Here is a 16,173-nt window from a genome sequence, read left to right as displayed (position 1 = left end):
CACAGGGTGAGAAAGCATCAGTTCTCTGGTTTTTCTTTCCTAGCTAATCCTCTTCCACAATCTACCATCCCCATTGGGTTTGGATGGTCCTAGCTCCTTTCCAGGAGCTTACTTTCTGCATTTGGTAACACCTAACTGGACCAGGTTTCCCAGCTGACACACGTGTTTTTATTATAAGACTGCTTTTGAGAATAATTTTACAAGCAATTGTGCCTACAGTGTCCAGCCATTCGCCAAATGAAGGACGCATTGGACCACATTGCCTGTGTTGGTCCCTTACTTCCACTGTAGGAGCTCCAGAAGCTCACAGGATTTTATCACATAAAATAATTTAAAAGGAAAACCCTGTGGATGATTGTGGGACCTCTTGGACTGCAAACAACAAATTTAGAATTAATTTGCCCCAACTGCAGGCTTTGGTGGTTACAAATTTATGCAGCATTCCCTTGGGATTCCTATTCTCACAGTTGGCTTAAATGGATATTTGAGGATGACAGACTGATGTTTCACCAGATTCTTAGCTGGTGTAGCTTGGTGTTGGCTCAATGGCCTTACTGTAGAATCTGGAAATATGGGAAGTTATACCAGCTGAGCATCTGGGCCTTACTATTGTGGGGGAGCTCATCACTTGTGGCTGCTCGGACAGAAAGTTAGTGCCATTATCTCTTAACATTACCGTTGGTATCCACTTAATAGAACATTAAGCAGCTGACTGGTGACAAGTGGTACTGCGATGGAGTACAAAGAAATGGCCTCTGCATATCATGTGGCAGAGTCAACTCTGACCAACAGATATCCTGAATGCCAACAGCTGTGGCTATGTCTACACTGCAATTAAAAAGCCCCTTAGCACAAGCCCCATGAGCCCGAGTAAGCTGGCAAGGGCCAGCTGCAAGTGTCTAATTGCAGTGTAGATGTACCCTTAGTTCTAAAGGCCCTACCACATCAACCCCAATCCAGCTGAATGGAGTATCCACTTAATGAAGAAGGAGAGGAGGGGACCTCTAAGTATATTTGGAAGCCATTGGCTGGAATACATGGCAGAAATTATAGTATTCTTTGATTTCTTTATAGATCTGTGGCCAGAAAATGCAACATCATTTTCTCCCCTGGGTCTCCTATACTCCCAGGCAACCAGACCAGGGTACAGCGTGGGCTATGTGTCATATTTCTCTACAAAAGGATGTTAGAATGAGAAAGTGATGTGCGTCAGATCCTTTGGTGTTCACTTAGACTCCTTTACCTCTGCTTATAGCTGTAAAGATATATGTACTGCTTCTTTAAGTCCATAGCAGGAATGGGGCTGGATTATAAAGCACTCTTTAATTATATTATCACTTTTCCCCTTCCCCCCCACAGCATCTTTGCCTCATTCAGTGCACAGAATGGACAATGCTCACTTAATGAGCATCTATTCAATATTTTGTTTTCTCCTTATTGTTCAATGTGTGGCCCAAAGCCTTATTTACAGCACACTAGTCAAACCCTGCTCTGAAAACAGAATTATTAATTCCATCCTGGGCTTTTCTACTGCACTCATCACAAGAGTAAATACTGAAAAAGTTATTTTCACAACACCCCTGTGAAGTGAGGGGATATTATCATCACCAATTTACAGTTGGAGAACTGAGTCACAGAAAGACTAAGATCAAAAGTATCTACTCATTTTAGGTGCCCAGTTTCAGACACCTAGGACTCGATTTTTCAGAGAATTCAGCTTTTTGTAGCAATTTATACGTCCAAAGCACAGGTCTCATTGATTTCAGTTGCAGCTGTGAGTGCTCAGCACTTCTGCAAAGTCTCAAGCCCCAGGATCTCAAGTTGGGAACCCAGAAAATGAGGAACACACAATTTGTGACTGTGACAGTTCTCAGGACACACAGGACTGTGAGCCACGCTGTCACCCCCTGCCTCCAAGTATGACCGAGTCTTGCCTGTGCCTGGCAGGATGTCAACTCCCTGGCACCATCAGCTTTTCTGACACTCAAGGACTCTTCTCTGGGCTACATCAGCCCTGTCTTCACCATGCAAATTAACAATAGGTGCATCCCAGTCCCTGAGTCCTTTTGAATCATTCCCCTGGGATATCCAGTCTCTGACACTGGCTACTCAGAGGAATTCCAGATCCTCTGCACCCAAAAGTGCAGTGTATCCCAGTTTATCAGGTTCACCTCAAACCACCTCTCCTGTAAACCACACAGCACTCATAATAAAACAAAAGTAGATTTATATTAAAAAAGAATAAAGATTTAACTAGAAGTGAGAAAAAGTGATGGAAACAAATGGTTACAACATAAAACTTGAATATGGATCTACACTTATTTATAGTTCCGTTTCCTAGCTAATAAAATAGGTCTTCCCCTAAAGCTCAGTCTGTTGCAGAGCTGGCTGGTTTCATAAAAACCAGGATCTAAACATACATGAAAACACTCCCATGCCACAAAGGGTTTCCTTGCCGAATGGATCCAGAGGACTTCTCTCTCCTCTCTGTTATACTGAAACAGTCTTTTGTTCCTATTCACAGGCAGGGCAAACCTCTGTCCTGTTGTAATGATCCTTTTTTACATTGTAGTGGTTTCAATTGTTTATTGTTGCCTCTGATCATTTTCCATTGAAAGTCTTAGTACTGCGCCAGGCTAAACAACTGAGTCTTGCTTTGCATCACTGGCCAAAAAGGGTGGGGTGACAACTCTCTCCTACTTCAATGGGCCATCGCTGAGACACGTTATCCCCTCATGACTAATTGTTACTCCAAGCCAATAAAGCACACTTTAAATATAAATACATTATTTCTTTAATATTACTAGGGCTGTCAAACAATTTAAAAAATTGCAATTAATTGCGAGATAACAAAAATAGTCATGATTAATTACAGTTTTAAACGCACTGTTAAACAATAATAGAATATCAATTTAAATGTATTATAGATATTTTTGGATGTTTTTCTACATTTTCAAATATATTGATTTCAATTTTATAACACAGAATACAAAGTGTACAGCGCTCACTTTATGTTATTTTTTTTTACAAATCTGTGTATGTGATCATGCACTGTAAATAAGATAAACAAAAGAAATAGTATTTTTCAATTCACCTCATACAAGTACTGTAGTGCAATCACTTTATCATGAAAGTGCAACTTACAAATGTTTAATTATTATTGTTAATATTTTTACATAACCACACTCAGAAACAAAACAATGTAAAACTTTAGAGTCTACAAGTTGAAGCATGAAGGGGCATATGGATGTTTAGTATATCAGGCATGTAAATACCTTGCAATACTGGCTAAAAGAGTGCCATGAGAATGCCTGCATTCAGGTGACATTGTAAATAAAATACAAGCAGCATTATCTCCCATAAATGTAAACAAACTTCTTTGTCTTAGCAACTGGCTGAACAAGAAGTAGGACTGAGTAGATTTGTATGTAGTGAATTGAAAAATACTATTTGTAATAAATTTAAAATTAGTATTCTATTATTGTTTAACAGTGCAATGAAAACTGCAATTAATCACGACTTTTTAAAAATCTAGTTACTTTGTTTTGCGTTAATTGCATGTATTAACTGGGATTAATTAACAGCTCTAAGTATTACCCATACATACATCTCAGTGATTATGAAACTTGACAAGTTATGAGTTTTCTGTAGATACCTTACATGTTACCCTTTATGGATAATTATCCTATAAGACTTCTTTCACTATCTATTCTATTCACTATTCTATTTTATTCACTATTCACCTTTCAATATCAGAGGTTCAGTGGTTCTGCTCCCTTAGCAGAGGAGGCTGCTTTTAGTTTTAGGTAGACCTACGCCCGCCTAACCCCAGTACTACTAATAGTACACACCTTTCAACTTCTGCAATAAATGAGGCAGGGGTCCTACAGATAACAGCCTCTTTTACTCCTCAGCCCTCATTCATCCCCAGAGCAGGTTCATGCTGTGCACTGTCTGAGGCAGGGGCCTTGTGGAAAAAGGAGATCTCATGTATGTGATCATGTAATTAAAGACTGTATTATAATGCATATGCACAAAGGGGCTGAATTAAGGTTACATAGGCAAGCTGAATGAGGAGGTTACTCACCTGTAACGAGGTCCTTCAAGATGTGTGGCCCCGCTCTGCATTCCACTGAGGTTTATGCATGCCCTCCTTGGTCTGGAGTCAGAGAATTTGAAAGTAGTGTTCATTGGTCCGCGCATGCGCCCTGGCTTGCCTTGTGCTTCTGTCAGCGGCAATAAAAGGCAAGACAGACCAATCATGTCTCCAGTTCCTTCTCCATTATGAATCACACAGATCTGTACCAGAGGGGATGGAGGGTGGGAAGTGGAATACAGATAGGGACCACACATCTCGAAGAACCTCCAGTTACAGGTAAGTAATCTCCTCTTCTTCTTCGAGTGATGGACCCTATTGTATTCCACTGAAGGTGATTAACAAGCAAGAAAATCAGAAGAATGGAGCCAAGACTTCCTATGCATGACTAAGGCTGTAGCCATGGCCCTCGAAGAGATATCTGTTGCATCTACCACAGATTGGAGGGCAGTTCTGGTGTTGGCCCAATCCTGTTTTCATGAAATACATGAAAGAACAGAGCCACAAACACCCCCCCATCTCTTCCTACCAAGAGGCACTTCAGCCTGACACATTGTAACTTTAATCAAAAGTTAAAACCTCAACTGACTCTTATTGTTCTACCCTTTTAAATGTTCACTTCAGCCTTTTTAAAAATATTCATTTACTGCATAATAATTCAAGTCTGTCTTTACTTTCTATAATTCTATTTGTTTTACGACTGTTTGTAGAACCACTCCACTGACCATTTTATCTGTTAATTTTACCCACTTTAAATATATTTGTAAAAATCCTATTTTAAGTATAAAAAGCCACACTGTGAAATGTAATATACCTACCTCATTCTGAAAGACACTGGCAAAAATGAAATAATGTTTGCTTTAAAAATAATATGTGAATTCTTCAGCTAGGAGTTGGCACTGAGTGATTGAAGTGTGAATGGCTGAGCAATTGAGGTGGGTGTAGACATGGAGAGTGATTGAACAATTGGTCTGAGTAAGGGATGTTGAAACAGAAGAAAAAAACACCAGCCTCACTTCAAACGTTTGAGGGAGGAAGAAAGGACTGAAGTTAATAACTTTTACCACTCAACTGGCCAAAGAGGAGTCCACCCTGATAACTTTGGAGTCAGCCCACTTCAAAGAACAAAATCTGATCAGGCTTGCAACAATGTGGGTGATTAAGGATCACACCAAATGCAGATGCAGCATGACAGAGCAAAAACCCAGAGACTTACATGAGAACTTTTTCCTATAAAATGGGAAACAGAGATGAAGGCTGGAGGTTCGGGTCTACATCACCACACCAGCCAGGAGTACCAGTGCACATTGGCAGAACCTTGCTCCTCACCCTCATGCTACAGTCACCTGGCCAGTGACTACCACGAGCACCAAGAAGCTGGTAACTATAACATCTGTGAGACCCCATGTATGTTTGTCTGTCTGTGTACGCCTGTCAGTGTGTGTGAATGTGAATGAAAGTACCAATTGAAACGTGTCAATGAAGTATATTTTATTAACAAGAATCTCTGTAATTGTAGTATTGATACACTGTTGATACTGTTTTCCTAGCATTTATATTATTGATACTATCTCACTAAGTAAAGAACAATATTGATGTTGTTACAGTGTTGATACTTTTTTCTTGATACTATTTACCAAATTTTTGTACTCACAATAAACGTGGTTTGTTGACTGAAAAAGATCCTGTGATATTTGTTACTTGAACAACACTGGCCACAAGCTTCCCTTCATCAATAAGTACCTGAAAACAAGCACTATCGTGTTGCAGAAGGCTATGGGTAAACTCCTTGAATGTATTGTAATTCAGGAAGTCAAATTTGGCTACTGACGCCTGATAATTCGCGATCCTGAATTCTAGGCTAGACGATAAAAAGACTTTATATCCTAGAAGGTCCAGATGCTTCCCCACTTTATCAGCCAGTGTAGATTGAGGGTGTTGCTGTTTGGCCCATTCTGTCACAGCCTGGACTACTAGAGGATTTGGAGTTGGATGGGGAAAAAAGAAACTCAAAACCTTTGGCAGGAACATAATAGCATTTCTCTGCTCCCTTGGGGGTAGCCAGTCATATAGCAGGGGTGTGCCACACTATCCTCGCAGGCTCCAAAATGGCTTCATCAACTGGCAACACAATTCTCACTGGCCCTGAGGCGTGGATATCCAGCAGCTTGTGTTGGGAGTCTTGGATTTCTTCTGGAGGAATTTGGAGTTCCTGTGCAACTCCATAACAGCTCATGAAATTGTCTGAAATCATCCGGTAGGGGAGGGGATGCTGTAGTCACTGCTTAATCTGGAGATGAGGAAGGGCATCTTGCCGGTTCCAACGAAACTGCTGGGAACAGGCTAAAAGGTTCTTCCCTCCACCAGCAGATCTGTATGCCTACTGGTATGATCCCTCAAGGGGGAGGCAGGTGATGGTTTCCTCATGGACCAACCAGTTTCTGAGGCGGGATATTGTGTTCATGGTCCCCAATATGGCCAATAGGCTGGATCCAATGGAGGTTGTGGGTGTCCCCATAGCATGGGGTACCAATGGCTCCATGGTGGCTGAGGCGATAGATGTTCCCAGGGACGTGATGGCAGATATGAATGGCATGATAAAGGTGGTTCTTCTCCTATTTCCAACTCATCGGAAGAGGAGAAGGTGGACTCTGGTTCCAATGGCGGTACCGTTAGAGCTGGTGGAAGAGTGTACTGTAATGGTATGGAGGGGGAGGGATCCTATATCCGAGGCATGTCCCTTGGTGGGGATATAATCTCTCTAGAAGTGGAGAGACCCTATGGAGAGGGTGACTCTGGATCTGGTACGTCAAATATGTCCTGAGGTGCAACCACGGTTCCAGATCTCCCCAGTGTGAGAGGCACTCTCTCTTTCCTGGGTATTGGTACTGGCGCTGGGGTCTTTTCCAGTATAGGTGGGTCCCTCATCTTCTGGGGTGCCAAAGATGGAGATACCAATGGATCAGTGCCCGGAACCGCTGGATCCCATTGCTTGTGGGTCTTTTCCTCATACCTATGGGACTTAGAGCACACTCTGTCCCCTTGGGCCAAACTGGTGGAAGGAGCATCAATCTTCTTTGATTTCAGTGAAAACATAGTCTCATGCTTATGGGTGTGCTTCCTTACCTCCTGACTGGGCCTCGCCATGAAGTCCATGGGGATGGCTCCACTGGCACTGGAGTCGGACATGGTAGTGGGAGGCATGCTACTCACTGAATTAGGAGGATGGATGGGAGCATTTCCCAACCTTGATCCAAGTGTGGTCCCATGGTGAGCTCCATGAGCTGCTTCAGGAGGCAAAATACCTGGTCTTCCTGGGTGTGGCTGCAGAAGGACTAACACATACTGCACTGGGTTACGATGTGAGCTTCCACCAGGCAGTAGAGGCAGCATTGGTGGTCATCGCTAACCGGGAAGGGTCAGGGGCAGAAGGCTCAGACTTTGAGGCCAGGGGTCGGCATAGTCCGATACCCACATATGGGTATGGGGGAGGGGAGGATGAAAACCCCAAAGTATCTAAAAACAAGCACTACAACTATTAACTATCAGAACTAAGATAACAATGAAACTTGTAAAACTAGTATAAAATGCTTAGAACTATGGGCAAATATCTTTTTTAGAAGTGCATCAGAGAGGAGGACACTGAAAGTTCTGACCTGGATCATGTGGCAGTGAGATGGAACCGGTGACATGATTGGTATGTCCCGTCTTTTTCACCCTGGACGGAAACATGAGGCAAGCCAGGGCGCATGCATGAAGCAACGGACACTACTTTCAAATTCTCCAAATCCAGGCACATGGTATGCATGTGTAACCCTCAGTGGAATACAATAGGGACCATCACTCGAAGAAAAATTTGGCATATCCTAACTGTTGAGTGCTTTACTTTGCGACCTTAATAATCTTTTAACATTCCATAATTTTGTAGCTTTTAAAAAAAGCAAATGGAAAAAACAGAAATTCCATCATGTGACATCATATTAACACCCACATGGGACATCAACAGATTTGGAACTATTGCATCTACCACACAGACTTCTGCCTTTGAGCTAATGGAGTAACTGATAACAGAAGAAGATTGTTACCTTCTATGTGGACCAGCACTAGAGAGGCCAAGGACACTTTGCCAGTGGTCTTCACAGATATTTGCTGACAGCAGAGGAAAGGTGAGACTGAGGGATCTTGAGTTCCATTTCTTGCTTGGGAGGGGAACAGTCTCTAGTGGGCAGACACTCTTCAGCCCTGTCTCTTACAACCTCTTCCTGTCTCAGTCCTGTCTCTCCCCATCTTTGGCTCCTAATCCCAGTCCTATTCTCTTCACCAAGCCAGTCCCACTCTCCACTCCTTGGTTTTCTCATCTCAGTCCCAGTTTCTTTGGCTAGCCATTTCCAGTCTGCCCCTCACACCACAATCTCTCTTTCCTGCCCCTATCCTCCATTCGACCCCTGCCTTGACATTCCCCATTTCTACTGGCTCCCAGTTTCAATCTCCCTCTCCAGGCTTCTTCTCCACTCTCAGTGTGCCCTTCCTCCTTCCCCAATCTGCTACTGGCTCCTTATTCCAGTCTCTTTATCCAGCCAGTCCCAGTTCTTCCCCGCACACCACAGCTCCTGGCCAGATTCTCCCTTTCACCCACACCGCCTTACCTGACTTCACTAGTTCCCAGTCACCTTGCCTAGCTAGTCCCAGTCTCCCTTACAGCTCCCCATCCCATTTCAGGATTCCCCCCCTTCCCCCACACACACACCTGGTTTCCCTTCCTGGCTTCCCGATCCAGTCTCCTTGCCTAGCCAGTTCTAGAATCCCCATGAATTCCTAGTCCCAGTGTTGCTCTCTCCCCCTCCACCAGTCACCGCTACCCAGGCTCCTTGTCCCAATCTATTCCATGCACCCTCCCACCCCCTCAGTTCCTCAGCTCTGCTTCTTGTCTCCTCTCCTCCTTGTCTCCTCACACTGCCTGGGCCCAGCAGAGATGTCATGGAGAGCGCAGGAGAAATAGCTTCCCAGCTCTTAGACCCAAGCTGGTGTCTGGCCCCATCCTGGCTTGGAGCAGCAATGACAGGGGAAGTCCTACTTTGCCCCTGTAGCCTGGGGCTGGAGCACATTCAGTTGCTCGGTGGTGATAGCAAAGGCACACATGTAGAAGCTGTGCTCACTGAGGATGGAATTTTTGGAAATGTAACTGCTCAAATCAAACAAGTTTCTACTGAGCATGTGCAAACTGAGATTTTTCAGAGTTGTAGAATTTAGCCCAATTTGGGTGAATTTTCACTGAAATAGCAAAAGGCACATCCCTTCAAAAGGCCACCCCCTGCCATCTTTCAGAGCCCTACTCCAAAACATAGGAGCACTAGAGCTTTTCAAAGAAAATGTCAGAATTTTTTTAATATTGCAAAACTATGCGTTTGTCCCTATCCTTTTTCTTGGAAACAGCTGACCCGTTTGAACTGAAATTTTCCAAATACATTCAGCCTAAGGCAGACATCACGCAGAGAACATTTCAGCCAAGACAGTTAACATTTGGCAAAGTTATAAGCAATTGAAAACAGGGTCTTATAACGGGAATAATTGGGCAAACTTAATAATAGCCAGTGGTACCAACCCTGCCTATAAAAGGTATAATGTGTGTTTCTTATGTACATGGGCATAAGATTGATGAAGCCCTTAACTGTTCATTTCTTTGTTTTTAAATACTTTGTTTTTGAAAATCATGAAATAACTAACTATATTGTTTTCACTTGGTAACCTTAACTGAAAAACTAAAACCACCTAAACAAGCGGCAGTAGCTATGTCGGCAGGAGAGACACTCTCGCCAACATACCGCTGTCCATACAAGCATTTATGCCAGCAAAACTTATGTCACTTGGGGGGTGTTTTTTCACACTCCTGAGCAACAAAAGTTTTGCCAGCATAAGTGCTAGTGTAGACAAGGTCTAAATAATGCTGTGCCAGTTACTCCCTCTGAAAGGTGTGGTTCTTAGCTTTGCAGTTTCTTAGTGCTTTTTCATCTGAAGATCTCAAAGCACTTCAGAGAAGTGAGTAAGCACGGTTATCCTCATTTTACAGTTGCCCTAACTTAGTACAACAAAGGCTTTCCAGGAACATTCTCCTTTGTCTTCAGATGAAATCTGACAGTTGTCAAGTAAACAACATTTTCAAACCAAAATTATGAGAGAACAGAACGGTATAATGGAAACTGGTTGCAAACTTTACTGCCTCCCATAGTTAGTTAAAACATCACCATGTTATGAAAGGACAACTGCAAAGCAACAACCACAAAATTGTGTCAATTATTGCTCTCTTCATCATGTACAAAGACCACATCTATGTCTTAGCATTGTGCTTTCTGTTTGTTTCTGGAATACCAGGTCTTGACTTCCCTTTTTTTCCTGGGGGACTTCAGTAATCTTTGGAAAATAGAAAGGAGACATCCCTGAAGGGTGAAACTAATTCTTCAGCTCTCAAATGAGACTGTTGCACGCTCCCTCTGACTGGGAGCTGAGAGAGCAGTGGCTCAGGTTTCAGTCTCTGGCAAAAGCCATGTTCCAGCTTTCCGAAGACTGCCACAGTGCCCCAGGAAAAGAGAGAAGTCCAGGATACATATTCCTCAGGCTGCAAACAAAACAAAAACCAGAAAATTTTCCTTCAAATAAAAAAAGATGTTGGTACCATCTTTATACATCAGTAAGAAGCAATAAAGATCAAACATGGCTTTGTTTGAAATTCATAGTTAAAGAGCAACTAGACTCTTCCCACTGGCCTTGTTTTGTAAATAAACAAATAAGGGTCAGATGAGGGTAACACCCACATTTAATTCAGAGAGTTTGGACCCACTCTGATTCTCCCCTCTCTTGCAGGAAGGAGTCCCTCTCCCTTGCTGGTGATACCAGTTTCTGCTTGCAGCTTGCTATTAGCAAAGCTGCCTGAAAAAATACAAAAAATAGATGGAGGGTCTGAGGTCTACAAAAGATTTCAGCACCCTCGGTCAGAGTCAAAAGCACTTCCCTCCCCTGTCAGCATCACAGCAGGTAGCTACATGCTCAAAACAGCACAGAGTCTTGGGGGTGATGTTGGGTGCTGAGCTCTTCTAAAAATCTGGCCGTAAGTGCCCATTAGCACTAGTGGGTGCTGAGCACTGCTGGAAACCTGACCCTTATTTAGGTGCCCAAATGGGAGCTGGGTTCTGGGAAGCCTGGCCCTGACTGTGTATCCTGAGCACTTGGAAATCTGGCCCTGAGCGCTCTTGAAAATTCAACCCCAATACTAAATGCAAGGCTGCAAAGCTGGGTCAAGCAACTGAGGCCCCTGCTTCCCTCCCTAGAGGCTCGGAGCCACCCCCGTCTCCTGGGCAGAGCCACGCTTGACTTCACAGCTCGCTTGCAGTGAAACGGCCTGCCAGTGTGCTGGGCACCCTGCTCCTGACCCCCCACCGCAGAAATGCCAGGCTCCACACTGGCTCCTCGTGCTCGGAAGAGAGTGTAAAAGAAACCGCCTCTTGCCAGCTTCTGCCCTCTTTTCCTGGGGGCTTGTGGGGCTGTATCTCCTGCTGGGGGGGAATGGAGGAAAGCAGGGTAACACAGGCCTGTGGGGTCTGCACTGAGACTGGGGGCACACCAGTGGGCTATGCTCAGTGTTCCTGGGACTGGCCAGGGAGGTTACTCTGGCCCACCTAGGTCCAGGGCAAGGTTTTTTAGGTGCTCATTCCTTGTTTCCATGAGTAATTTGTTCAGCAACAAAGTCTCCTTTCCCCTCCAGGTATAAAGGGACCACTCACAGGATACTGCAAGCAGAGTCAAGCCCTGGACCATCAAGGAGAAGGGCTCTTCCTGCAACAGGGAAGAGATGATCTCAGATTTACACTGCAATATGCTTATTTTTTTAAAAGCTACTGGTCAATCTGTGTCCACATGGTATTCAGTAAATCAAGTGTGTCCCTCCACATGACACAATCATTCATACAATATTCATGTGTTTTCATAGTTTCCAGTATCCCTTTCATTCATTAGCCAGTCATAGACTTTGATGTCTTACCTTGATCACCTCTGGGGCCTGCTGAATCAGTGCAGGGACAGTGTCTTTGGTTGTAGCACCCATGCAACTTCTCTGTACAGCTGGGAAGGACTGTGAGGGAGTGGTCAAGGTTTCCTGAAGAATTTGCATCATTTCTTTCTCTTTGGATAAACTTCCTTTGCCCATGTGGCATTCCACCAGTTCCTGGGCAAAATCCTCGATACTTTCCAGGATACGCAGTAGAAGGGCTTTGTCTTCTTCCTCCATTTTGTGGCCATTGGTTTCCATGGTCTTTGACAAAGGGGAAGTAGGGCTTTTGTCAGGGAATAAAGAGACTTTACTTTTGGTTTCAAGAGCTAGAGGTAGGACTGCCCCGCCCTCTTGGCCAAAGCCCTTCGAACACGCAGGATCATTCTCCTTTGTGGTGGGCTCCTTCAGTGTGCTCTCCATTTTCTGTGAGAAGTGCTCCAAATCCAACAGCAGCTTATCTATCTCATCCTGGTTGTTTTTCCTTGGTTCTCTTTGTTCTCCTAATAAGGCGTTAGCCCTGGAATCATCCATCGGAGAACTAGAGACTGGTTCTATAAAGGTTTTTTTCGCAGAGGTCTGGGCAAGAGCTTCAGCTTGCACTCTGGCAGGTGCCTCTTTAAGGACTACAGCAAGATCTGGGCTTCCAGTTTTCTGTCGGCTGCTCTCTAAACTCTCCCAGCTACCTTTACTCTCTGCCCTCTTTTCTTTGCCTAGTATCTCCCCATCTGACTCCTCTTCAATGTACAGCGTTTCTGTGGAAGACACACAATTGGAAGGGCTTACAGTTAGTAACGGAGGTACAGTACAAGCATTTCTCACAGTTCTTGTGTTGTTCTGCTGAGTGCCGCTGTGCAAGGAGTCTGACGTATAGCCACCGGTGTTAGTTTGGATAGGTTTTGGGGTACTAGTTGTACCATCTTGCACTTCTACAGCAAGAGAGGGTCTTGTCATGGTGGATGGCAACTGCACAATATCCTCATATCTAGGAGGTTGCTCACTGCCAAATACTGGGGAAAAGGGAGCCTGCTGCAACCCATGCAAACTGGTAACCAGTTCTGCCAGGTCACCGAGTTCCACATGACTGGGCTGCTTCAGTTCAACTGGGAGCTTTTTCAGGTAGGCAGAAAACCTAGTCATCAAATTCATATAGATCATCTCAGAGCTGGCCAGGGAGTCATCATCATTCTCCCCACTGACACCACTGGCAGATTTCTTTTTGATGCAGTGCTTGATGATATCTGTACATTTTTTCAGGTCCTCTGAGCATTTGAGCAGAATGTCCAAACACACTTTAATATCTCCACCAGAAGAGCTGTCCAGCTTGTGCTTCTCCAAAATCTGGGTGATAAAGCTCTCTTCAGAAAAGGGCTGGATGCAAAGGGAAGCTGCAGTATTCACATTTCCCTCTGGGGAATTGCAGCTCTCCTGCCATTTCTCCCCAGCTGAGGGATTCTGCAGCACACCGAAGGGTGGGCAGTTCTCATCATTGTTGAAGTGTCCATAAATCAGATCAAAATCAAGTGACCGTCTGTTGAATGATTCTGACCTCACTTTCCTTCCCTTTCTGTAGGTCACATGGCTGGAAGAGTTTCTGAGCCTTTCAAAGGAGAATTCCTTTATTTTACCACTGGCAAGATTTATAGCTTCACCAGTGATATCTTTTAGACTGCAGGTGGCTTGCACTGAAGATCCCTTTTTGAGCCTTGGATTACTTGGGAGGATGTGCTGATAGTCTTCATTCCCAGCCAAAGTCAGCCCATTTTCAGGAGCTGGAAGTCTCTGCTCCAGATCTGCACCTCTGACATTGGATGCTGGGACTCGAAGTAGCTCTGCACAAATACTGTGGTGGGCCACTATGCACGCAATTCCTTGCTTGAACACCTGACAAGTCCCACTGCAGTAATGTACAGTGCGCTGAAAGTGACAGTCTATCACGACACTGCTGTAACAGTTCACAGTAGTGACTACAAGCCTATAGGCTGCTGCCATATCATGAATCCCCTCTTGGTAGCAAGGCTCTGAAATTCACCACAAATTCAGAAGCAAAGGTCCAACTACCTCTTCAAACCCAAGCTGTGTTTAATGAAAACATTCACATTTCGGTGTCATCCCATTAATTAAGAAAATAATTTTGAACTACTGGGAAAACGCTGGACTGTAAAGTCTATAATCCTGGCAAGGTCCGGAATGGTTTCTGCAATAAAGTTACAACTGCCACTGCAGCACATGTAAGGTGTAATTTAGGGTAATTTGATTATATAATATTGCTTAAAGTTGTACTCCATGCAGAGATTACTTTGCTGAACAGAAACACAGCATCTATTGCTTCCCTTCTCACAGTCCAGGGAGGTTCAGTAAGAGACATTATAGAATGTACACCAGCTCCCAGACCAAAGAAATGACAAAACCACTATTTTTTCCCTTATATCTTTTCTCCCTCTTCAGGCCTGGAGTGATAGGGAGGGAGGCTCTGTGCTGAAAAAGGCAGATACTAATCGGCTGTACCGTAAGAACAAGGAGTCCACAGTAAACTTGAATAATCTGTTTCTGCGAGTGGTAAGGGAGATATCTACAACGAAAAAAAGAAAACAAGAGTCAATACCATTTCTAGAGTGAATATGTAACCTTAACTAATACTGTACGAAACATGAGACACCAGATCTAATTCCCTGTACATGACCGTGTATTTTGTTCTATTAAAATCAGTGGGCCAAACATATGATAATAGAGTTGAAGTGCCTGCCTATGTTTAAATTAAAGCTGCCCATGTACTTTCAATCTTAAGACTCTTTCTCAGCCCCTGGTAATATTCCACAATTTATTTCTTTAGGGCTGCTCAAGGAGATTTTTGGTCTTAAATTGAGCAAAAATGTTTTGACCATTTCTGGAAATGAACACAGGAAGGGGAGGGGGAAGAGGAGGAAGACCCACACTGCATGCTGCCCAGATTGCACACTGTGATCACATAATTAAAGTCAAGTGTATTGTGAAGACCAACAGGGGCTGCAATAAAATGGCTGCCTATAGCCTGAGCTCAGAGGCAAAGTAATCTGCCTCCATCGAGCCCCTAAACATACTAAACTCTCCCCACAAAAAAAAAAAACAGAGCTTCAGAGAATGGATTCTTCAAAAAAAAAAAAAAAAAAAATCTGAAAAAGATACCTTACTAAGAAGAGTGTTTCTGGCTCATAATCTGAAGAGACCTCTCAGACTCTACGTGAACACATAACAGCCAAATTAGGCAGAAATACCAGGGCTGGAAAAAAACAGATGACCACCAAAGCAGACATTTTAGAGGTGAGTTTAAGGTTATGACCGCTGAACTGATGACCAAGCTTCTAGCAGTAAAGAAGGAAGTTTCTGACTTGGAAGAGCTAGAGACTGGTCTAAGAGAAGCATGTTAGAGAGTGACACAATCGCAGAGTCACCTGGCATTGATGGACTAGAGAGAAAGAAAGAGAGATGAAGCTTAAATTGGATGATATAGAAAACAGAGCAAGAAAGAACAATATCAGAATTAAGGGACTGCCTGAAAATACTGAAGGAGGAAATTCAATTTGGTATGTAAAAACTTTAGTTGTGGAGTTGTCAAATCTGAGCTCTCTGGGAGAGGTAAAAGTGGAGAGAGCAAACACGGCGCTGTTCCTCTGCCTGGACATTGAAATGGACCCAGAGATCTCATTCTGATATTTCATGATTATCGGTAGAAAAATATAATTATGAAAAAATCCAGAGAGCATTCAGAACTCATACTCAAAAGCCACAAGCTGCAATTTTTCCATGAACTCTCTGCCCTAACCTTAAGAGAAGAGAATTGGGGGAAATTACAGCAGACATTAGCAGAACAGATATCTGCTACAGATGGGGATTGCTATTTAAACTCTCCTTCCAAAATCAGTATTGCATAGTAAGGGACTTAAACCAAAGAAAAAATACACTCCTGTCACTTGGGATAGAAATCTAAATATCAGCCAAACAAGAGGATATTACTCCAGAGGTAATAACAAAGAATAAACTTCTGAAAAACTCTTGGTAG

General features: G+C 43.6%; 1 protein-coding gene across 1 annotated transcript in view; it reads right to left on the bottom strand.

Moving 5' to 3' along the window:
- Nucleotides 1-16,173, bottom strand: part of PPP2R3A (protein phosphatase 2 regulatory subunit B''alpha) — a 129,929-nt gene that overhangs the window by 80,965 nt on the left and 32,791 nt on the right. The window contains exon 2 of the mRNA XM_067538787.1: nt 12,129-14,706. Within this exon, the coding sequence (XP_067394888.1) occupies nt 12,129-14,126 (1,998 nt within the window). The 5' untranslated portion in view covers nt 14,127-14,706. The remainder of the gene's footprint in view (nt 1-12,128; nt 14,707-16,173) is intronic.

This window comes from Emydura macquarii, unplaced genomic scaffold, assembly GCF_026122565.2.
Source record: "Emydura macquarii macquarii isolate MOO-44397 ecotype Brisbane River unplaced genomic scaffold, CSIRO-AGI_Emac_v2 contig_499, whole genome shotgun sequence".
Classification (NCBI taxonomy): domain Eukaryota; kingdom Metazoa; phylum Chordata; order Testudines; family Chelidae; genus Emydura; species Emydura macquarii.
This window is presented reverse-complemented; position numbering and strand designations above follow the sequence as displayed.